The sequence below is a fragment of the Leucopleurus acutus genome (assembly GCF_964270905.1).
Source record: "Leucopleurus acutus genome assembly, chromosome: 12".
Lineage (NCBI taxonomy): Eukaryota > Metazoa > Chordata > Mammalia > Artiodactyla > Delphinidae > Leucopleurus > Leucopleurus acutus.
In genome coordinates this window covers 13,145,394-13,170,122 of record NC_139154.1, presented here as the reverse complement: position 1 = coordinate 13,170,122, position 24,729 = coordinate 13,145,394, and the positions used below count along the sequence as shown (strand labels likewise).

The window sequence follows — 24,729 nt, the reverse complement described above, 5'->3', positions numbered from 1 at the left end:
CAAACCTCCACCCCCTAGTAACTGGGAAGGCTCTTAGGCACATGGGGTTTCTTTTGCACTGGAAACTCTTCATCCCTCTGCTAGCTCACCCTTCAGGCCTCAGCTTATACAGGCATACCTCAGAGTTATTGTGGGTTCGGTTCCAGACTGCCACAATAAAGCAAATAATGCAAGAAAGCTTGTCACATGAGTTTTTTGGTTTTCCAGTGCATATAAAAGTTATGTTTACACTATACTGTAGTTTATTAAGCGTGCAGTAGCATTATGTCTAAACAAATGTGCATACAAAAATACTTTATTGCTAATAATAAATAAATAATAAAAATAAAGCCTCATCTGAGGCTTCAGCAAGTTGTATTATTTTTGCAATAGTAACATCAAAGATCACTGATCACTGATCACCATAACAAATATACTAATAATGAAGTTTGAAATATTGCTAGAATAACCAAAATGTGACGCAGAAACATAAAGCGAGCAAATGTCGTTGGAAAAATGGTGCCGACAGACTTGCTTGATGCAAGGTTGCCACAAACCTACAATTTGCAAAAAAAAAATGCAGTATCTGTGAAGCACAATAAAGCAAAACATGCTCAGGGAAGAGTCACTGAACACCATGTTCTTCCTATAGTCAGAATTTTACACATTTGTGGTAATTCACTCAATTTTATTTATCACCATTGTTTAGTATCTGTCCTTCTCATCAGATTGTATGAGGTTCTTTTTTGTTCATCGTGGTTTTCTTACAGCCTATAGAATGTCTGACACATAGTAAGCATTTAATAAATACTGTTGACTAATTGGAAGTCCAGTGACCTCCTACCTGAAAAATTTCTGCTTTATAGTTCATTATCAAAAAAAGAAGAGGGATATGGTGAAGGAGACTTAAAAACATTTCTACAGGTTTCTCATCTTCAGAGAGCTCCATCACACTAAAAAAAAAAAATAAAAGGGAGGAAGGAAGAAAGGGAGACAATTCAATGGAAAATGGGCAAAGGATACGAAGAGGCAATTCACAGAAGAAATTCAAATAGCCAACAAATATACCAAAAGATGCTCATCTAGACTAGTAATCAGAGAAATGAAAATTTAAAACAATATTTTATACCCTCGAGTTGGCAAAAATGTAAAATATTGATTAAATTCATTGTTAGCAAGGATTTAGGGAACAGGGTGCTCTCACACACTGTTGGTAGTTCAAACTGTGCAAACTGTATGGAGGATATTGGTAGTACCTTAAAAATTTAAGCTGTGTCTATATTTATTGCTAAAGGGGAAAACTGGAAACCACTTAATGTCATACAATAAGGAAATGGTTAAATAAATGTTAGTACATTCCTGCTTTGGAATCCCTTAGCTCTAGATATTAATATCAATGAAAATCTATGTAAAAAATTTTTTAAAAGAAGATTGCAAAACAATATGTACAATATGCTCCCAAATAAGTAAAAATATATATAAAAAAATTCTCCAAAGGAAAGATCACATTCACACCAACTATTTAATATATGATAAGTAGTTTGAGACCTTTTTCCTTGAGGAAGTGAGTTGGAGGCTTTACTTTTTACAGTGAACATATACTGCTATTTTTTTTTTTTTTTTTTTTTGCGGTACATGGGCTTCTCACTGTTGTGGCCTCTCCCGTTGCGGAGCACAGGCTCCGGACGCGCAGGCTCAGTGGCCATGGCTCACGGGCCCAGCCGCTCTGCGGCATGTGGAATCTTCCCGGGCCAGGGCATGAACCCGTGTCCCCTGCTTCGGCAGGCGGACTCTCAACCACTGTGCCACCAGGGAAGCCCCTATACTGCTATTTTTCTTAAAAAGAACTTTATTGAAGTATGTTGACATAAAGTGTACATATTTAAAGTGTCCATTTTTATTGAAGTACAGTTGATTTAGAATGGGTTAGTTTCAGGTGTACAGCAAAGTGATTCAATTTTGTATATATATATATGTAATCTTTTTCAGATTCTTTTCCATTACTGGTTATTACAATATATTGAATACAGTTCCCTGTGCTATACAGTAGGTCCTTGCTTATCTATTTTATATTTAGTAGCTTGTTTCTGTTAATCCCAAACTCCTAATTTATCCCTCCTCCTCCTTTCCCCCTTTGGGAACCAAGAGTTTGTTTTCTATGTCTGTGTGTGTTTTTGTTTTGTAAACAATTTCATTTGATCATTTTTTAGAGTCAACATATAAATGATATCATATGTAATTTGTCTGTCTGACTTACTTCACTTAGTATGATAATCTCTAGGTCCATCCGTGTTGCTACAAATGGCATTATTTCATTCTTTTTTTATGGCTGAGTAATATTCCATTGTGTGTATGTGTGTACACTACATCTTCTTTATCCACTCATCTGCTGATGGACATTTAGGTTGCTTCCATGTTAAAGTGTCCAATTTTTAACACTGTAGGTATCTGTGAAACCATCACCAGAAACAAGATAATATCCATCACCCCCCCAAATATTCCTTATGTCCCTTGGCAATCCCTCCTTCCTGCCTCTTTCAAAACCAAGCCCTGTGCCCTAGCAACCACTGATCTACTTTCTGTCACTATAGTTTGCATCTTCTAGAATGTTATAGAAATGAAATCATACAAAATGTACTCTTTTGTTTTTTTCTGGCTTCTTTCACTCAGCATAATTGAGATTCATCCATGTTGTTGCACGTATCAAGTCTGTTCTTTTTTATTATCTACCACAATTGGTTTATCCACTCACCTGTTGATAGACATTTGGATTATTGCCAGTTCTTGGCAATTACAAATAAGGAGGCCTGTACAAGTCTTTGTAAGAACATACTCTTCTCCTCCTCTTGGATAAATAGCTAGCAGTGGAATGGCATGAGATAGATGTACGTTTATCATTTAAAGAACTTGCCAAAGTATTTTCAGAGTGTAGTACCATTTTACATTCCCACCAGAGATGGGAGTATGGGGTTGAGGCACTAAATGACTCTTCCCATCATGAGAGGAGGTAATGACAGCAGCCATCAGATCACCGTTGTAGGTTCAATCAGAGATTGCCCAGCTAAAATGCGACTAGTCCTTTTTAGTCACAGAGTCCTCTGAGAATTTGATGAAGGTTATGGTGTATGTGGACTGCAGGAACACACACACAGACACACACACAGACACACACACACACACACACACACACACACACACACACACACACACACACACGGCAGGTAGGAATTACTCACGCTGGAAATGGCGAAGGCCCGAACAGAAGCTGTGACACTTGGGATGAAAGAGGAGGGCTGGAGTTTAAAAAAAAAAGAAAAGTTACAATTGCTGGGACTTGGTAAGAGAGGCAGGAAAGATAATGTCCAGGTTTTAGTGACTAGGTCACGGTAGTGACAACAGAGGAGAGGAGTAGGTCTGCCGGGAGGAAGAGGTCATTTCTGGCTCGCTGCATGTGAGGTGCCTACGGGACAGAAGGATAAAGATGTTAGGAAAGTGGTTGTAAAAGTATTGTACCTCGTTTGGGTAGAGATACAGACTTCCGGTGCCACAACATACAGGTTTAGGTGAGCAGGCACAGCTGCAATCACCAGGTGTAGTCAACAAACTCGCATCTTTCAGAGGAACCGCCTCTACGCCTCAGAAGAACCACCTGGGCCCACAGGTCCCCTCCCAGAAAGTGCGCAATCGCCTCAATCTTTCTGACAAAACTCCGCCGACCCAAGTCTGCGCATGAGTTCGGCGCATGCGCACCAAGGCTCCCCGCGGCCGCTCCCTGCTCCTGGCGCCCCGACTCCTCGCCTCTGAGCGGCCCCACCCAGGCGGCTGCCCGTGACCTGCCTGGGTGCAGGGAACGGAAAGCCGGGAGGGGTGAGACGAGTTCAGTTCGCCATGGGGCTGTTTGGAAAAACCCCAGAGAAGCCGCCCAAAGAGCTGGTAAGTGCTACGGCGGCGGCACCGGAGTGGGTGGGTTTGCGTGGGGCGTGATAGAGTTGGTAAACGACTGGACAGTCTCCCCCCAGCGGCTGGCCAGGTGCCGCTCGGCCCCCATTTCCGGGGCCTCCCACTCGACTGAGGGGCCGGAGGAAGTCTCTTAGGAAACGGCTGTAGCGAAAGAGAACCCTGGTATTCTACTCCACAAGGGAGCCGAGGGTCGGGTTAAGACTTCCGCGGCCTCGGCTCCGGGCGCGGAGGCAGCAGCGCCGGCCTCGCCTCTGGAACCCCTTCCCCGGCGCGCGTTGGTACGTCCCGCCCGGAACCTTTCCCTGGCGCAGGCCCCGCCCCCTCCCTCCCTCCCGAGGACAACTGGCGTACCTCCTCTGGTTCCGTGGTACCCCGAGGACACCGTCCCCGCCGCAGGACGGTCCGGGCGTTCCCCACCCACTGCGCCGTATTGAGAGGGAGGCTCTGGATCTCTTTCCCCTGCCCTCCAACGTTCTGTTGGCACCAGACGCACAATTATAGCAGGGACCCCACTCGGAAGAGTGGTACAGGAGATAACGACTCTGCATCTGGCTTAGACTTCAGAATCTGCCTGTCAACTGCGATCACGTCGGGATACTGTGGAGCGGTTGAGTGCCCTGTGGAGTCCGTGTGCCTAAGTTTGTAATCTGGTTCCGCACACATCAGCTTTGTCATGTAGGCAAAGTTAATTTCTCTGAGCCTTAGTCTTGGGTGTCAAGTAGGAATGATAATAGTATCACTTAAGAGTTATTGAAGATGAAAGGACGTTAAGTTTTAGCTAGTAGTGCTAGTTAGGGTAAATTTGTGTTTTTGTTTTGGGCCGCTCCAGGCTGCTCATGGGATCTCAGTTCCCGACCAGGGATCACACTCTGGCCTTGGCAGTGAAAGTCCGGAATCCTAACCGCTAGGCTATCAGGGAACTCCCAGGGTAAATTATATATTCTACAACCTTGCTCTCATTGGCAGGCAGATTCTTAACCACTGTGCCACCAGAGAAGTCCAGCCTTGCTTTCAAAATACAGATCAACAATATCAGCATCACCTGGCACCTTGTTAGAAATCTTGAGCCCTACCTGAGACCTATTGAATCACAATTTGAATTCTGACAAGATCTCCAGTGATAAGTATGCACATTAAAGTTTGAGAAGAATTACAGCACCCAGTACAGACTTACACATAATGGGAAACAAACCTAAAATCTTTCATTTAATAAATAGTCTTACATGTTCAGCTCTAGCAGGCCTGTTTTAAAAACCAGTGTCATGCATCATGAGGTTGTCGGCACGTAAAGTATGTGTTGATCGTATTTGTTAATGATGGGTACTAGAACGGTAGGCACTCAATAATTATTAGTTCCCTCAGGCAACTTACGCAGTTTTACTCCCTGGTAAAATAAAAATTGTGGATCTTAAATGAGGTAAGAGTATGTGACATTACTTTTCAAACTGTATAACATTATATAGATGCACATTTTGTGGCATGTATATATTCTGAGGTGCTTGTTATTACAGAAGTGTATTTTTGACGTTAGGAAGGATTATTACCTTCAGTGTTTGGTCTTAGGTTTGCCATTCATAAAGTGAGAAGATTATGGGAAAACAGTCTCATTACTATTTAATCTGATCTCTAGTATATGTATTACTTGAATAGCACTGAGACTGCTTTTAAATGATAAATGTAATTGCTAAGAGCTCGAAGATTGTATACTCTTCCAATAGGGTAGCCTGCCTACCTGTGAAAGTAAGTTAAAACCTGAAAATCACAGGGTTGATGCACGAGGTTGTTTTTTTAAATATGCCTGCCAGAGGGATATTATAAAGATGAAATAAACAGCCAAAGAATGTATCGTCTAGCAAGTAAGATAAGCATTTCAAGAACAAGTCTGGATTGGGTATCACATATATAGTTACAGGAGTTCAGAGGTTGGAGTGATCACTCCCAGACTTGTGTGATTAGAAATGATTTGGGGGACTTCCCTGGTGGCACAGTGGTTAAGAATCTGCTTGCCAATGCAGGGGACACAGGTTCGAGCCCTGGTCCTGGAAGATCCCACATGCTGTGGAGCAACTAAGCCTGTGCACCACAACTACTGAGCCTGTGCTTTAGAACTGTGAGCCACAACTACTGAACCGACGTGCCACAAGTACTGAAGCCCAGGTGCCTAGAGCCTATGTTCTGCAAAAAGAGAAGCCACCGCAATGAGAAGCCCGTGCACCACAACAAAGAGTAGCCCCCACTCGCCGCAACTAGAGACAGCCCACGCGCAGCAACGAAGACCCAGCACAGCCAAAAATAAATAAAATAAATAAATTAAAAAGAATAAAAAATAAAAAGGGGCTTCCCTGGTGGCGCAGTGGTTGAGAGTCTGCCTGCCGATGAAGGGGACACGGGTTCGTGCCCCGGTCCGGGAAGATCCCACATGCCACGGAGCGGCTGGGCCCGTGAGCCATGGCCGCTGAGCCTGTGTGTCCGGAGCCTGTGCTCCGCAACGGGAGAGGCCACAACAGTGAGAGGCCCGCGTACCGCAAAAAAAAAATAAAAAGAATCCGCCTGCCAATGCAGGGGACACGGGTTCAATCCTGGTCCAGGAAGATCCCCGTGCCACAGAGCAACTAAGCCCGTGCGCCACAACTACTGAGCCTGCACTCTGGAGCCTGCGAACTACAACTACTGAGCCCACGTGCCACACTACTGAATCCCGCGCGCCTAGAATCCATGTTCCGCAACAAAAGAAGCCACCACAATGAGAAGCCCGTGCACTGCAGTGAAGAGTAGCCCCTGCTTGATGCAACTAGAGAAAACCTGTGCACAGCAACGAAGACCCAACGCAACCAAAAATAAATAAATAAATAAATAAATAATTTTAAAAAATGTTAGAGTGAAGCTGTACATTTTTTTAAAAAAAGAAATGATTTAGCCCTCCACTATCATATTTTCCACACACCTCCTGCCTGTGAATTGTTTCTTGACTCTCCTTTTTTTAAAAAATATTTAATTTATTTGGTTGCGCTGGGTCCTGGTTGCAGCACGAGGGATCTTTGTTGTGGCATGCAGGACCTTTAGTAGCAGCATGTGGGATCTTTTTTAGTTGCAGCACATGGGATCTTAGTTGCAGCATGCATGTGGGATCTAGTTCCCTGACCAAGGATCAAACCCAGGCCCCCTGCATTGGGAGCATGGAGTCTTAGCCACTGGACCACCTGGGAAGTCCAGGTTCTTGACTCTTCAGTAGGAATTTTAGTGTTAGATTATTTACTTTAACTGGTACTGGAGATACCCTGCCCAAGATTTTCTTCAATTTCCTCTTAACGTTACTCCAAGCTATCCTTTGAGTTCTAATTATACCTTGTTCTAATTTGTCAGAAGAGTGTATCTGTTTGCTTTACATTCAGCTTCTGCCAAGCTCTGTATACCTTGTGATTTATGAGGAAATTGTTTTGTCACCTGCCACAATTATTTAGCATTGAATTTGTAATTCCAGAAAGTGCCAATAAAGCAGGAAGGAGAAGTACTTTTTTCTCCATAGAGCTGTGGAAGCACAGGTAAAGTATTGAGAACCAGTATATGAATAAGAAGACAAATAATGTCTGACATTTTAGTTTTAGTTTGGCATTTTTTTGAGAGGGAGAAGGAGAAAACTTAAAAATTCAACTTTATAAAAGAAGCTAAATAATGGAAACTTAAAAAACAAACCAAAATCCAAGATAATGTTGGCAGAGAGAGAAGAGTTAGAGGAAAAAGAGAACCAACTAAATGCTGTAGAGTCAGCTGGGCAACTCTTGAATTAGGATTGATTTATAGTATGCCTTACACTGGGGACTGGAAGATGAGGTCCCAGCACAGAATAAGCAGGGGCCAGGTGCAGCCATGCCACGCCACACCATCATCATTGTCATTTAGGCCATGGAGACAAGTCAGGTCAGGCAAGTCAGGTCACGTCACATATACATATTTATGTTATGGGTGATGACCCCAGAGCTTTGATAAAGTATGCAGCACAGAATAGGTGCTAAATAAATATTGAGTGATGAATGAGTATCAGAATAAGATTAAGTAAGTTTTCAAGTCAAGTAGTTTTAAGATGAGCAGTGTTTCAAGGGATATTCCAGGGAAACATTAGCTGTATAAGGGGCTTTACAGACTAAAGTCTTTGCCCCCAGCTATCTCAGATACTTTGATGGAGACATCTTAGTGGTGAAACTTGTTCTATCTTAAAGTGTCCAATTTAAGACTGGATTGGGCCTGCTGAGGATGAGCCTTGTAATCCATTTAGAAACTGAGACTGTTTTAGGATGGGAATCAAGAGGACTTGAGATTATGCTTGAAAGAGATTCTTTTCTTGGACCCGAGGTTCCGCTGGAAAATTGTGCTGTCCTCACTTAGGGACTTTGCTAATTTAGCCTTTGGGTAGAACATGTCACCTTTTATGGCATCAGAATTCTGAAATCATGTAACTAACTTATATCCATAGACTGAGTCATGACACATGGTTGTGGGTTGCTATCCAAAGGGGGAAGAAAATGAGAAAGGGAGATGGAGGAAAAGAGAAGGCTTCATTCACTTAGTTAATACAACAAATGTTTATTGAGATATTTTAGTGTATATTGGGTTGACATCAGGTTTGCAAAAATAAGACACTGGAGGACAACTTCAAAGGATACCAAGTTTTGGGGGAGGGTGACATGTGAACAAATGCTTATATTTTAGGGTAAATAAGAGCAATAATATAAGTATGTACAAGATCTATGATGTCACAGTGTGTGGGGGGAGTAACTTACTGTTCAGAGTAGGGAAGAGGACCTGGTCAGGGAGGTTATCTGGGTCTTGTCACAAGAGGCATTAGCCAGGTGGATGGATTGGTATAGAACTGGGAAAGAAGAGGCATTCCAAACAAAATAAACTGCAGATGCAAGGTATAGAAGTGTGGAATGTAGGTTGGAGGAACCCGAAAAAAGTTTAGAATGGTTGAAGGATGAAATAAGGTTATATCTGAGTGGGATGCAATGGTAAGATGTCAAATTGGAGAGGTAGGTAGAGGGCAGATTAATGAAGGCCTATGTATCATGCCTACTAAGGATGGGGAGCATTCAGAATAGTGGTTTGGAGCAAGAATTGGAGGGAAGAGACTTCGGTATGGAGCAATTAAGTGGCCCAGATGAGAGATGATGCTGGTCTTAACTGAGAGCAAAAACGGGGATAGAAGGGATAGGAGGAGTTTTAGAAATATTTAGCATATATAGTCAGAATTTGCTTATCTGCTGGATGTGGGATGAAAGTGCAAAGATGATTCTTAGGTTTCTGTTTAACCTCACCACCATCAAATCCATCATCCCACTCAGTGTTGGTATCATGAACTGAAATTGAGAGAATTCTGGAAAAGAGCAGATTTTTGACAGGATGGTGATGGAGAGGAAGGAACCGCAGAGCGTGGTTTTAGACAGGATTCAGGGGATCCGGGAAGACATTAGTAAAGTGTTATCCAGGAAGAATACTTTCTTTTTTACTTCGTGTCCTCAGCAAAATTGTAAGCTTCTTAAGAGCAAGGATCGTGTTTTTCTTATCATCTACTTTTCAGCATAGTGTTGAACTCCCTTAATAAGAGTAAGGTGTCTATCAGATATTTGTTTCATGAAGTAGAGATGGTGAGAGAAAATGCTTACACATTTGAAGATACCCTAATTGACCATCTTCTCTATATCCATCTGACAGTGATCAGAGTAGGCAATTTTTGACCTAACTTCACTTATATTTGTTGTTTTTGGCTAATTTCTAGTTTTATATATGTTTTAAATCTTGAAGGATACACAAAGTCCTTTATACAGACATCACCTTCAGGGAGAGGAGCTAGGTAGCTGAGGGTCAAAAGTGGGAGAGGAATTTACTTTTAACTAGATATCTGTTTTAGTCCATTTGGGCTGTTATAACAAAATGCCACAGACTTGGTAGCTTATACACAGTAGAAATTTATTTCTCACAGTACTGGAGGCTGAGAAGTCCAAGGTCAAGGAACCCTCAGATTCAGTGTCTGATGACGACCTGATTCCTAGTTCATAGGTGACCATTTTTTCACTGTGCCCTCACATGGGCAGAAAGGGGGATCAAGCTTTCTGGAGTCTCTATTATAAGGCACTAAACTCATTTCATGAGGGCTCTGCCATCATGACCTAATCATTTCCCAAAGGCCCCACCTCCAGATACCATCACATTGAGGACTGTTTCAACATCGCAACTGGGAGGATACAAACATTCTGTCTATAGCAGTGTGATTTGTATATCCCACCCTGATACGTGGAATCAACAATTTCTCCAAGGAGTACAAATTTCTTTTAGTGGGAATGGTATTTAGAAACCAAAATTTAGGTGCTTGTGGTGCTTATTACTACTGGAGTGTTCTTGCTTCTAGGCCTTTTAATTAGAAGAAAGAAATATATTCTTTAAAAAGTTATGAAGGTGATTAGAGACTAGGTTTTTTGAGCCAACCCTCCTGCTGAAAATAACTAGAAGAGCTAGATTAAAAGTATAACCATTTGAAATTACTGAAAACTACCAAGGTAGTGAAGAATTGCAAAATCAAGATCTGAGAGAAGTGGGAAGCTCAATTACATGAGCCCAGTCATTTGGGACCAGTTTTTCCCCCTAAAGAGATCCTCTAATTCCTCATGCAGTATTGAGAAACTGAGAATTTGAGGAGAGATTTTGACATCCTGTGGTTAGGGGGTTCAAAAATTGGAGTTCAGGGCACACAAAGGATGAGGGACTCATTTAAGTCCCCAAGGATTTTGGTTAGAACTCTGAAAGGATACACCTTAGTGGGAACTGTGAACTGGGAATAAACCGGCCTTTACAAAGACTGATGTCCAGTGTCAAATCATCCCTATCCCTGATCGGATTTATTAAGCTTAATTAATAACCAGTTGTCAGTGTTCTTAGGCTAGATGTTTGCCTGAAGCAAATTAGGTCTTCTCTGGAAGAAGATAACATCATTCAGAGACACGTTCATCCTGTGGGTTTTCACATACAAAGTTCAGAATTCAAAAAAAAAAAGACATGGATTCATAGGAAATCTTTATGTATCCTGGATACAGGTCTTTATATATTCTGGATACCAAGGCTTTATAAATGCTTTTGTTCCCATTTATGTGGTTACAAATAGCTTCACCAATTTTCTGAACTTTTTCCTTCCTTTAAATGGTATCTTATGATGAGTAAAAATTCTTAATTTCAGTATAAATAAGAATATCACTCTGTTCCTTTATGCTTATTGATTTTTGTGTCTTTTAAAAGAAATCCTTTCCTAAAAAAAAAAAAAGAAGAAATCCTTTCCTAATCTGAAATCATAAAGGTATTCTCCTATACTGTCTTCTTAAAGTAACATAGTTTTGCATTCTGTATTTAAGTCTTCAATCCACTTAATTAATTTCAATGAAGGATGAGAACAGGGATTCAATCATCTTGTTTTCCATTTGGCTTACCATTTGTTTCCACATTGTTTATAGAAAACACACTTTTATTTGTTTTAGTTTCCTGTGCCTAGTTGGCTTGACATGTAGTAGACTCTATGAATGAATTTGAATAAAGTATATATCTTGATAGTGTGAAATTCTCTGTAGAGTTCTTATGGTTTTCACAGCATACTGTCTGATTTACAATTTGATTTTTCTTTATACTGTACTCCTTGCTTATGTTCTGCTTAACTTATAAATTATAAATGCTTTTTGTTTATTACTAAAACTATTGGTACTAAATAAAGGTTTGTTAATTTTCCATTTTATCAGTTTTCATTTTCTTGTTTATTGTAGTGATCTTTCCAGTTGTGAGACTTGTTTGAGACAGTTTCTTGAGCTCTTTGTACTGGACTGTATTTTACCCTAACAGAACATTAGTTCACCTGAAGAAATTTTAAGTACTACCTGTCATTTGGGCTCTATTACTAGCCCAATTAAATTGGTATTGTTTAAATGTCCCAGGTAACTTCTGTGTGGAGTGAGGTTGAGAACTACGGATCTGGGTCATGGCTGGATAATTTTGGTTATTCCCATTTCTTTTAGGAATTTTTTCTTTCACAAAATCCCTTTCGATTTTGTAAGTTAAAGAAAAAATTTTGACCAGTTTTATGAACCTTTTTCTCTTTGACATTTAAAAACATAGATTTTTGGTGTTTCTGATGACTGAAATTTTATGCCTCTTCTTCACAACACATATTTTATGCAGTTAAATTCAACAGATAATTATTGAGCATTTGCTTTGTGCCAGGGGCACAAGGGGTTAGTGAATAAGAAAAGGTCTTTGACCTGCTGGAGCCATACAGTCTATAATGTGTAAACACATTAATATCAGTATATTAGTTATATATAATTATGTTAGTTTAGTATAATTAATGTAATGTTTACAAAAGAGAGGAGATATAGGGTTCTGCCTAATTATACTGCAAGTGGGTTTAACTTATCCCAGGGGTCACAGAAGGCCTCCCAAAGTAACATTTAAGCTGAGATATGAAGACCAAGTTCAGAAAATATGTTCTTTATTCTTCTGACTATTAATAACATTTGGGGAAAGCAAGATTTTCTGGTGGTCATGTGAAACTGTTCTATCGGCTAGTTGCCACCTTTTATGTAGTTATTAAATTGCTCCAATTCATGCCTCCGGGTTCTAATCATAGATATAGTTCACGAAGTATAAACAGAAAGTAGAATTTAGCATTTTGGACGTTAATAAAATGGAGATTGAGCTTAATCAGCATTATTGGGAAGATTTGAATTTAGGGCATTTAAAAACTAGTTTCCTTCAATTGTGAGAAAAAATATCTATTTGTTATATCATCCGTTGGGCATATTTGTGTGGGTCTAATTATTCTGGTCTGTTGATCTATGTGTCTGTTCTTTGGCCAACTACTCTGTCTTGAATACTGTAGCTTTATATTAAGTCTTCAAGTTGGGTAATGGGGAATCCTCCAGCATTGTTTTTCTTCACGGTTGTCTTGGTTACTCCAGGGCATTTTTGCCTTTCCATATAAACTTTAAAATCAGTTTGTTGATATCTACAGAATAGATTCTGGTGATTTTGATTGGGATTGCATTGAATCTACAGATGAAGTTGGGAAGAACCGATATATTGGTGTTTAGTCTTCCAATCCATGAACATGGAATATCTCTCCATTTATTTATGTCTGTGATTTCTTTCATTAACGTTTTGTAGTTTTCTACATGTATATCCTTTATGTATTGTTAGATTTTTTACCCAAGTGTTTTATTGTTTTGTTTGGTGCTATGGTAAATGTTTTTAAAATTTCAGATTCCAATTGTTTATTACTGATATACTGGAAAGCAGTTAACTTTTGTATATTAATCTTCTGTCCTATGACCTTGCTATATTTGCTTGTTAATTCTTGGAGTTCTTGGAGATTTTTTATATCCATTCCAAAGAATCAACAACAAATATATATAAATATAAATATAAGTAAATAAATAAATATATATATATATACACACACACATCAGTTTAATTGTTTTGTCCCAAATTTGTGTACCTTTTCTTTTCTTATTGTATTAGCTAGGACTTCATTACACTGTTGAATAGGAGTAGAGAGAGATGATATCCTTGCCTTGTTCCTTATCTTAGGGGCAAAGCTTCTAATTTCTTGCCATTAATTATGATGTTAGCTATAGTTTGGGGTGAGGGTGGGGTTGCAGTTTTTTTTTTAATTAAATTGAGGAATTTTCCTTTTATTCAGGTTTGTGGAAAGTTTTTATTGTGAGTATAGGAGAATGGTTTTCCTGTGTCAATTCATATGATTTTTCTTATTTAACCTATTGATGTGTGGTGGATTACAGTGACTGATTTTTGAATGTTGAACCAGCTTTGCATACCTGGAATAAATCACACTTGGTTGTGGTTTATGATTCTTTTTATGTAATTTTACACTCAATTTGCTAACGTTTTGTTGAGGATTTTTGCATTCATGAGATACTGGTCTGTAGTTTTCCTTTCTTGTAATGTCTTTATCTGGTTTTGATATTAGGATAATGCTGGCCTCATAGAATGAGTTAAGAAATATTCACTCTTATATTTCCTTGAAGATTTTGTAGAGAATTGTTATCATTACTTCCTTAAATCTTTGGTAGAATTCACCAGTGAAACCATCTGGGCCTGATACTTTCTCTGTTGGGAAGTTATTAACTACCGATTCAATTGCTTTAATAGTAATAGGCCTATTCAGATAATCTACTTCTCCTTGTGTGAGTTTTAGTAGGCTTTCAAGTAATCGGTCCCTTTCATCTAGTTTACCAAGTTTGTGAGCATAGAATTGTTCATAATATTCCTTTATTGTCTTTTTATTCTCCATGGAATCAGTAGTGATGACCCCGTTTGCATTTCTGATATTGGTAAACTTGTCTTCTCTCTTTTTTTCTCTGTTCGCCTGGCTAAAGGCGTATCTATTTTATTGATCTGTTTAAAGAGCCAGATTTTGGTTTCATTGATTTTCTATTATTGTACTTTCCTCTTTTCAATTTCATTGATTCTGTAATTTTTATTGTTTTTTTTCTTCTGCTTGCTTGATGCTTAAATTGCTCTTCTTTCTTTAGTTTCCTAAGGTGGAATCTTAGATTACTGATGTTTAGCTCTCTCTTGATATATGCATTTAATGCTATAAATTAACTTCCCAATGCTTTTGCTGCACCCTACACATTTTCATAAGTTGTATTTATTCCCACTTTAATTTAATTCAAAATAATTTTAAATTTATCTTGAGACTTTTTCTTTGACCCATGTGTTACTTAGATGTGTGTTGTTTAATCTCCAAAATTTAGGAATTTTCCAGCTATTTTTCTGTTACTGATTTCTAGCTTCATTCCATTGTGGTCTCAGAACACACTTTGTATGATTTCTATTTTTTTAAAAATTTGTTAGAGTGTGTGTGTTATGGCCCAGAAAGTGGTCTGTCTTGAGGAGTATTTCCATGTGAGCTTGAGAAATCTATGTGTTCTGTTGTTGGACAGAGTATTCTATAAATGTTAATTAGATCAAGCTGACTGATAGTTCTGTTCAGGTCAGCTATATCCTTACTGATTTCCTCTCTGTTCCATTTGTTGATTATCTCAAGGGAGGTTTTGAATTCTTCAGCTATAACATGGATTTGTCCATTTCCCCTTTCAGGTCTATCAATTTTTGCCTCATATATTTTGATGCTCTGTTTTTAGGTGCATGCACACTAAGGATTGTTTTGTTTTCTTATTGAATCCTTACTTAATGCCTCTGTTGTCCTGATAAGTTTTTTTGTTCTGAAGTCTGCTTTGTCTTAATACAGCTACCCTCCTTTTTTTCCTTCCTTTCTTTCTCCCACACTCCCTCTCTTTCTTTTTTCTTTCTTTACTTCTTTATTTTCATTGATGTGAAATTTACATAACATAAAATGAACCATTTTACCCTGAACAATTCAGTGGCATTTGGTACCTTCATAACATGCAACCACCACCTCTATCTAGTTCCAAAACATTTTCATCACTCTAAAGTAAAACCCTGTACCCTCTAAGCAGTTACCGCCCATTCTAATCTCCCTCCAGCATCTGGTGACTACCAATCTGTTTTCTATTCTAATTTCTTATAAGTGGAATCATACAATATATGGGCCTTTTATGTCTGGCTTCTTTCATTTACTACAGTGTTTTCAAGGTTCATCCATGATGTAGCTAGTACTTCCTTTTTATGGCTGAATGATATTTCATTGCATGCATATCTCACAACTCATGCATTCATCCAGTGATAGACATTTGAGTTGTTTCAACCTTTTGACTGTTGTGAATAGTGCTGTTTTGAACATTCTCATATGAATATTTTTTGAGTACCTATTTTCAATTCTTTTGGGTATATACCTAGGAGTAGAATTTATTTACCTTTTTGAGGAACTCTATAACTGTTTTTCACAGTGGCTTCACCATTTTACCTTCCCACCAGCAATGTACAAGTGTTCCTATTTCTCTCCTTGCTAACACTTATATTTTTGATTATAGCTAATTCTGTTATTATAGTCAATATGCTTTATGTGAAGTGGTATCTTGTGGGTTTTATTTATATTCCCTTAATGACAAGTGAGGTTGAATATCTTTTCATGTGCCTTTTGGCCATTTGTATATCTCCTTCAGAGAAATGTCTGTTTATGCCCTTTGCCTGTTTTTTAATTGGGTTGTCTTTTTGTTATTGAGTTGTACGTATTCTTTATATATTTTTTAGAAGACCTTTATCAGGTATATAATTTGTAAATATTTTCTCTCATTATATAGGTGATCTTATTATTTTTCTGATAATATTCTTTGATGTACAGTTTTTAATTTTGATGAAGTTCAATATATGTATTTTCTTTTTTTTTTTTTTTGCTCATGCTTTTGGGATGTTTCTAATACAAATCCAAAGTTATGATGATTTATCCCATATAAAACTCAGTATTTTCTTCTGAGTTTTATAGTTTTAGCTCCTATATCTAGGTCTTTGACTAATGTAGAGTTAATTTCTATATACTGTGTGAGATAGGAGAGAGCTTGGTTTTGATTAGTGTTTGCATGGTATATTTCTCCTTCCTTTTACTTTTAATGTTAGTCTTTATATTTACTTTTAACCTTAGTCTTGTAGACAATGTATAGTTGACTCTTTCTTTTTTTCTCTCTTTCTCTCTCTCTCGCTTTCTTGCTTTACCCTGTCTGGTTTTCACTGAACCTTTCATATGATTCATTTAATCTCATCTATTAGTGTATCAATTATGTGTTTGTAAAAGTTTTTAGTTATTGGCCCAGATTTTGAAATATACATTTGTAATTAAGTTAACTTCAAATGCCATTATACTGTTTCACATGTAATGCAGATACCTTTAAACAGTGTATTCTGTCCATTATGATATTGCTCTCATTCATTTCAGTTATCCATATTCTATCTTCACCCAATATACTGTCACTATTATTACTTGAAGAATAGGAAATTCCCTGGTGGTCCAGTGGTTAGGACTCAGCGCTTTCACTTCTGGGGCATGGGTTCAGTCCCTGGTTGGGGAACTTATAGCCCACAAGCCATGCCACACAGCCAAAAAAAAAAAGTTAAGAATAAGAAAAAATATTTTGTCTTCATTTATTCTTTCCCTAATATTCTTACTTTATATATGTCCCAGTTTCTGACCTGTATAATTTTGCTTCTCCCTGAAGAACTTTTAAAAAACATTTCTGGTAATCTAGATCTGCTGTGATGAATTCCTTCAATTTTTGTTTGTCTGATAAAGTCTTTACTTCTCTTTTGAAAGATAATTTTGCTGGATGTAGAATTCTAGGTTGGTGATTTTTTCTCCAGCCCTTTATCTCACTCCACTCTCTTCTTGCTGCCATAGTTTCTAACAAGGAGTCTTTTGTAATTCTTATCTTTGTTCCCCTGTAGGTGAGGTATGTTTTTTCTGTCTTTCAAAACTTTCTCTTTGTTCTCGTGTTCCCCATTTTGAAATGAGATAACTAGTTGTCATTTTTTGGATTCTTATCCTACTTTGTCTTCTCTTTGCTTCCTTTATCCATGGTTTGGGATCTGTCATTAATTTTGGAAAGTTCTCAGCCATTATTATTTCATATTTTTCTGTACTGTTTTCTCTTTTTTTCTCCTTTTGGTATTCAATTATGTGTATGTTACATCTTTTGAAATTGTCCACTGTTCTTAGATGTCCTCTTCTGTTTGTTTTCATTCTTCTTCCGATTGCATTTCAGTTTTGCAAGTTTCTATTCACTGGTTCAGATTCACTGATCTGTTCCTTGGCTATGTCTTATGTACTGATGAATTCGTCAAATGCAGTCTTCATTTCTGTTATAATATTAACGTGTTTTATATTTCTAGCATTTCTTTTTGATGCTTAATGGTTCCATCTTTGTGCTTACATTACCTGTCTCTTCTTGGGTAATGTTTACTTTTCCCGCAAGAGCCAGAAAATGTCAATACCTATGTCATATGTAAGTCTGGTTCTGATGCTTACTTTGTCTCTTCAGACTGTGCTTTTTCTTGTCTTTTAGAATGCTTTGTAATTTTTTGTTGAAAACTGGACATGATGTGTGGGGTAATAGGAAATGAGGTAAATAGGTCTTCAGTATGAGGTTTTATGGTCATCAGGCCAGGGGTTTGGCTATGTTAATGTTTGCTGTGGCTGTAGGTGCCAGAGGCTTAAAGTTCCTCTACTCTCCTTGTTTTTATTTCTCTTGTTATCTTGGGCATCCACAAAAACTCCTCTTTAGATAGGGCATGCATCTTGCATCTCTTTTATCTCTAATGCATTGTTATACTGGAACCCTATTGGTGTGGTAGTAAGGTGTGGGGGACTGGAAGCATTCTCTAATCTTATTAAACTCAGTGTTTTAGTGACCTGTGTCCCTGGACATGGTGTTCACAAGTGTTTCTTAGCTTCCTGCCCACTCCCAGTGACCTAGGAAGACTAGGAGAAAGCAGATAATGTCAGATAAACGCCCGTCTCCAGGGTGAGATAAGGCTCTAGTAAGGTTTGTTTTACTGGAGAATAGGCCTTTTTTAGGAAGAACAACACTGTGTGAATATTTCAGAATGGTTACTTTTCTTTTCTTCCTGCCAGAGAAACAGGGGTATCTTTCTTGCTTTTTCACCACGAGAAACTTCTGTGGTTCTTGGAGGTAAAGCCCATGAAAGTTTTGGGGGCCCTAGGAGTTTCATTCTCATGGTAGTCCACACTCATCTACCAGCAATTAGTCGAAATTACCATTTAAATGTTCCTTCCAGTGGTCCAGGTAAGCGTATCTCAACTGTCACTCTCTGTATTCACCTCTCTCTCCACATTGCAGGATGGCAGTTTGCCCTATAACCTTGGTTTTCTGTTGAATCAAAGAAAAGTTGTTGTTTTTTCCCCTTGTTTTATAGATGGGAGTGATGACTTACAATCTCTATATATCAGAGCTGAATCTGGAAGTTGTCTTCACTTTGAATGATATTTTCACCAATATAGAATTTTGGATTGAGAGGATTTTTTAAATTCTCTCAGCATTTTAAAGATGTCTCTCCGTTATCTCCTGATCATAGTTTCTTTTGAGAAGTCTGATGTACTTCTTATCTTCGTTCCTTTGTCATTAATGCATACTTTTTTCCTCTCTAGCTGGGTTTAAGATTTTATCTCTGATTTTCAGCATCTTGAATATAATGTGTTTAGGTGTGTTGTGTGGTGTTACATTGTATTTTTTGTTTGTTTTGTTTTTGATATTTACCTTATTTGGGATTCTCAGCTTCCTGCATCTGTGGTTTGATATTTTTCATTATTTTTGGAAAATTTTCAGCCATTGTTTCTTCAAATACTTACGCTCTCTTCTCTCGTTTCCTGCTGGGATACCAATTACACATGTGTTAGACCATTTGTTATTATCTCATAGCTCTTGGATACTTTGCTTTATTTTATTCTTTTTTTTAGTTTGGGTAACTTCTATTGACTTTTCTTCAAGTTTGTTGATTCTTTCTTCAGCTGTGTCAAGTTTTGTGAGCCGATGAAGGCATTCTTTGGGTACGTTTCAGCATTTTTATGCCATTTCCATTTGAAGAACCTGAAAGTTGATGTGAACTCCCATTGTAATTGTGGCTCCTGAGGTTCTTTGCTGTCCACTAACCCACAATTGGACTTTATCAATTTATTTAGAAAATTAACTGAATTTTCTTCACTTGCTTTTAAGGTGCCTGCCATCCAGGCTATGCCACAGATGATTCAGTGCTGGTGTTCCCTCTTTTCTTAGAAGTGCCTTTCTTTAGATTTCATGCTGCACTGTTGCCTTGTGACCTGAGCTTTTCAACAGGTTCAGGAAAAGTTATTTTGTAGTTCATTCAGCTTTGTCTTACCGTCTTGAGGGTCTTCTCAGCTTTCTATATCTAGGCAGAGATGGAACTCTCCAAATCTTTTTGAAATTATCCCCCTTTAGATTAAACCTTTCTTTAATGTCTTTGTTTGAATCTTTATTTTCTCACTAAGTGCATATTATATTCTTCTCTGTGTTGTATCATTTGCACATTTCTCTTTCTTGCTCTCATTTTCCTGAGCTGCTACCCCATATATGATATACAGTGATCCTTCACAATGAGGTGTATTACTTGTAACATTGAAGTCTTTTTACAGAGATGAAAATACATTTTGCACTAAATCAGAAAACTTGTTATTCTGGTTTGGAAATAAAAGTAGGTAAATTAATTACTATTTTCCCCTATAATGAAGACAGGTTGACTTTAGTCTTCAATTATCATCATTTGTCATACATTTTACTTTTTAAAACTTTTTAATTTTAGAAACTGCTGGTTGTCACTTACGAAAGTGAAGCAAAATTTGGGTTCACATTGAACTATTTTAAAGTTTTGGGTAGTTGTCTAACAGAGAAGACTGTGTGGCATCTAAAGCAATTTTTTAAAAATAGCCTTAATGAATATTCTAATATTACAAGGTAGAATTTTAAAGTATTTATTCCAAACAGGGATGATTTAAAACAGCTTCTGAACCTGGACTTTCTTCATAATTTTTTTTATGTTATTTTTTTAAGAAGTATTTCTTGAAATAGGTTATATTTGCACATATTATAAAATTCAAGAGGCAGCAAAGTGTATCCTAAATTACAGGAAAAAGTAAATCTCCCTTTCACTCTTGTTCACAAATTAATTCAGTTTCTATCTTTGAAGACAGCCTAATTTCCTGTGGATTTTTCTATCGATATTCCATAATATATGAATGTATAGAGACATATTTATATATCTCTCTCCCTTTTTTCACCTCCCTCTCTTCCTCCCCTTTCCTGCTCCTTCCTTCTCTCCTTTAGCCTCTCCCTCTCTTTCCTCTTTCTCTCCCTTTAACATATGTAATGTTATACTGTACACATTCTTTACCTTGCTATTTTCATTTATATTTTGAGAATTAATTCCATGGGTAGTCCTCAGTGAATTGCCTTTCTCTCTTTAATTAGAATATACTGTTCACTTATGGAAATTCTCTTATGTGTTTAACTAGTCTGCTGTTGATATACATTTAGGTAATTTCTAGACTTTCGCTACTGCAAACAATGCAGCAGTGTGTTTTTACAAAAGTCATTTCACTGTTGCCATTTATTGTCTTAAATTGAATGTTCACCCCTTAATGAACATGAGCAGTTATATAATGTAATGATAAATTTTGAAACAACCATTTTTAAATGACTTTGCTTTCAGTCTTCTAGATTCATTTAAACAATGGACAGCCTTAAATTAAAAGGCAAATTGTTAAGTAACTGTAATGGTAAACAGATGTAATAAAATAGTTTCTTAATCTCTTTGAATTAGAATTTTTCAATACTAGACATGTAAAACAATACGGAAGACACTGGATGCTGAAGTTGGTATAACATCGTAACAACTAATTTAGAGTTTTATCTTTCATCGGGACAGAGTATTCTCATTTATTTGCTTTATATTAGTAAAAGTTTTGAACCTGAACCTACGTGATAAATGTACATTATCATAATCTTTTTTGTATCTGTGGAGTTCCATGTTACACTTATTTGAAGGATTCTGCTACTAAAAACAAGCTTAAAAACCACTGCAGTTGTTCATTCTGCCTAATTTTCAGGTATAAATTTGCATTGTGAAATTTATACTAGGCATTGTTCCTGGAATTCCAGTAACTGCTGGAAAAAAAAATTAAACAGATTTAGTGTATCATATACAGGATTAGGAGTAGTTCACTGCCTTATATGATTATTTATGTGTAATAGATGATAAATATTTTTCTATAAACCTGAAATGAAATAGTTATATTAAAGGTGCTAGTTCAAACAAAAATTATTTAATCAGGGACTTCCCTGGTAGCTCAGGGGTTAAGAATCTGCCTGCCAATGCAGGGGACATGGGTTCGAGCCTTGGTCCTGGAAGATTCCACATGCCGTGGAGCAACTAAGCCCGTGTACCGCAACTACTGAGCCTGTGCTCTAGAGCCCACATGCCACAACTACTAAAGCCCGCACACCTAGAGCCCATGCTCCGCAACAAGAGAAGCTACCACAATGAGAAACCTGCACACTGCAACGAAGAGTAGCTTCTGCTCACCTCAACTAGAGAAAGCCTGTGCGCAGCAGCGAAGACTCAGTGCAGCCAAAGATAAATAAATAAATTAATTTTAAAAATTATTTAATCAAACCTGGTCTTGTACCCCCATTCCTTAGTCTGTATTGAAGGACACTCTTTTGCCTAGGTCTCTTAGTGGCTTTTGTTCTTACACAGAGTAAAATGCCATAGCCCCTCCCCCTATCTGGATAGTGGATAGTCACATGGTTCCCTTGCAGGTGTCTTCAGGTCTCTTCTCAAAAGTCACCTCAGCCATTGAACTTTCTTTCATCTTCACGTATAAAGTAATCCTTTCCCAACTCCCCTTGTCCTACTTCCTTGCTTTATTTTTCTCCCTAGCACTAATTTTCTGACCTAGTATACATTTACATGTTTATTTGCTTATTGTCTGTCCTCATTAGAATGTAGGTTCATAATTCTTTATATCGTCTCCTGCTGTATCACTAGCACATTGAGTGGTGCCTAGCACATTGAACAGGTTGTAGTGGGTGCTCAGTAAACATTTGACTGTTTGAACGTTGAATTTTCTTTCCTGCTCTTTCTGAAAGTTCTGGTTAGATTATAACAGTGTCTTCATATTTCTGGATGTATCACCTACAGTAATTTTGAGTACCTGTGTTCCCCTTGGACATTTGTAAATCAGTATTTTATATTTTTATCATGAGTTTTAACAGTTGCAAATGGTATGATTTTTTGTATATAGTAAATGTTGTTGTGTTTGAATAGAATTGTTAGGACACTTCTAAAAGTATCACAGAGATTCGATACCTATCAATGTTCATTTAAAACATACATGCACAAGTTCTTATTTATAGTCAGACAGTTTTCATTTTTTTTTTCTCTTTGAACGAGAATCTCTATTTTTTTCTATTCCACTTTCTCCTATAGATTTCTCCTAATGTAATACTTTTATGCTTGAAATAACTATACTTGGAACAAAAATATGTAAATACTTTTTATGATAAAAACACTCAGCGAACTAGGAATAGAAGGGAGCTTCCCTAACATGATAAAGGGCATTTATGAAAATCGACAGCTAACCTTATACTTCATTATACATTATAAATTGTGAAAGACTGAAAGCTTTTTCCCTAAGATCAGGAACAAGACAAAGACACCAGATGTTTTGCTACTAATCAACATTGCATTAGAAGTCCTAGCCAGAGCAGTTGAGCAAGAGAAAGGAATAAAAAGCACCCACACTGATAAGAAGTAAACCTATTAATTTGCAGATAACATGATTCCACAGATAGAATATGCTAAAGATTCCTCGTGCACCAGAAAATTAGTTATAAGTGAATTCAACAGAGTTGCAGGTTTCAAGGTAAATATTTTAAAAATCAGTTGTGTTCTTTATACTAGCAATGAAAAATCTAAAAGGGAAATTTTAAAATTTCATTTACAGTAGCATCCAAAATGATAAAATACTGAGGGATAAATTTAACCAAAGAAACAGTACTTTTGTACACTGAAAACTACAAAAAATTACAGGAAGAAATTCCAAGTTTATGGATTGCAAGACTTAATGTTGTTAAGATGGCCGTACCACCAAAGTGATCTGCAGATTCAGTGCAGTGCCTGTCAAAACTCCAAATGCCTTTCTTGCAGAAATGGAAAAGTTGAGCCACAAATTCACATGGAATACAACAGGTTCCAAATAGCCAAAACCATACTGAGAAAGAAAAACAAATTTGGAGGACCCACAGTTCAAGATTCCAAAACTTACCATAAAGCTATAGTAACTAAAACTGTGGTATTAGCATAAGGATAGATGTATAGATCAGTCAATGGAATAGGATTGAGATCCCAGAAGTAAACCCATACATCTGTGGCCAGTTGATTTTCTATAAGGGTGCCAAGATCATTCAGTGAGAGAAAGATAGTCTCTTCAACAAGGTCTGTGACAAGTGGATATCCACATGTTAAGAAACGAAGCTGGGCCCCTGCCTCACTCCATATACAGAAATTAACTTGGATCAAAGACCGAAATTAAAGTCTTTGACCTAAAACTATAAAACTCAGAAAATACATAAAGGTAAGCCTTCATGACCTCATATCTGGAAATGGATTCTTTTGCTATAACACCAAAAGCACAAGCAACAGAAGAAAAAAATAGACAAATTGGAATTCATTAACAGCTTTTGTGTATCAAAGGACAGTATCAAACAAGTAAAAAGATAAACTATGGAATGGGAGAAAATATTTGCAAATTATATATCTGATAAGGGTTTACTATCAGAATGTATAAAGTACTCATATAACTTAACAATAAAAAGACAGCTGAATGGATAGAAGACATCAATAGACATTTCTCCAAAGGAGATATACAAATGGCCAACAAACACATGAAAAGATATTCAACTTTATTGGTCATTAAGGAAACGCAAATCAAAATCATAGTGAGATGCTCTTTCAACAGGTCCAACAGATTGGCTATAATCAAAAAATTGGAAGATAAATGTTGATAAGGATGTGGAGAAATAGGAACCCTTGTACATTGCTTGTGGGAATGTAAAATGGTGAAGCCCCTTTGAAAAAAAGTTGTGGAGTTCCTCAAAAATATAAAATAGAACTATCATATGACCCAGCAATTTCACTCCTAGGTTTATACCCAAAAGAATTGAAAATAGGTACTTAAACAAATACTTGTATACAGATGTTCATATTCACAGTAACCAAAACATAGAAGCA

At 37.5% G+C, this 24,729-nt stretch overlaps 1 protein-coding gene across 2 annotated transcripts in view; it reads left to right on the top strand.

Annotated features, from left to right (window-relative positions):
* The window catches only part of LOC309969900 (E3 ubiquitin-protein ligase RNF103), a 124,796-nt gene that overhangs the window by 41,722 nt on the left and 58,345 nt on the right, over positions 1-24,729 (top strand). Inside the window, exon 1 of one of the 2 annotated variants that reach the window (XM_082851955.1) lies at positions 3,799-3,912. The exons of the other annotated variant lie outside the window; for it this stretch is intronic. Coding sequence (XP_082708081.1) covers positions 3,868-3,912 — 45 coding nt within the window. The 5' untranslated portion in view covers positions 3,799-3,867. Of the gene's footprint in view, positions 1-3,798; positions 3,913-24,729 lie in introns of those variants that run through there. 2 annotated transcript variants of the gene reach the window in all.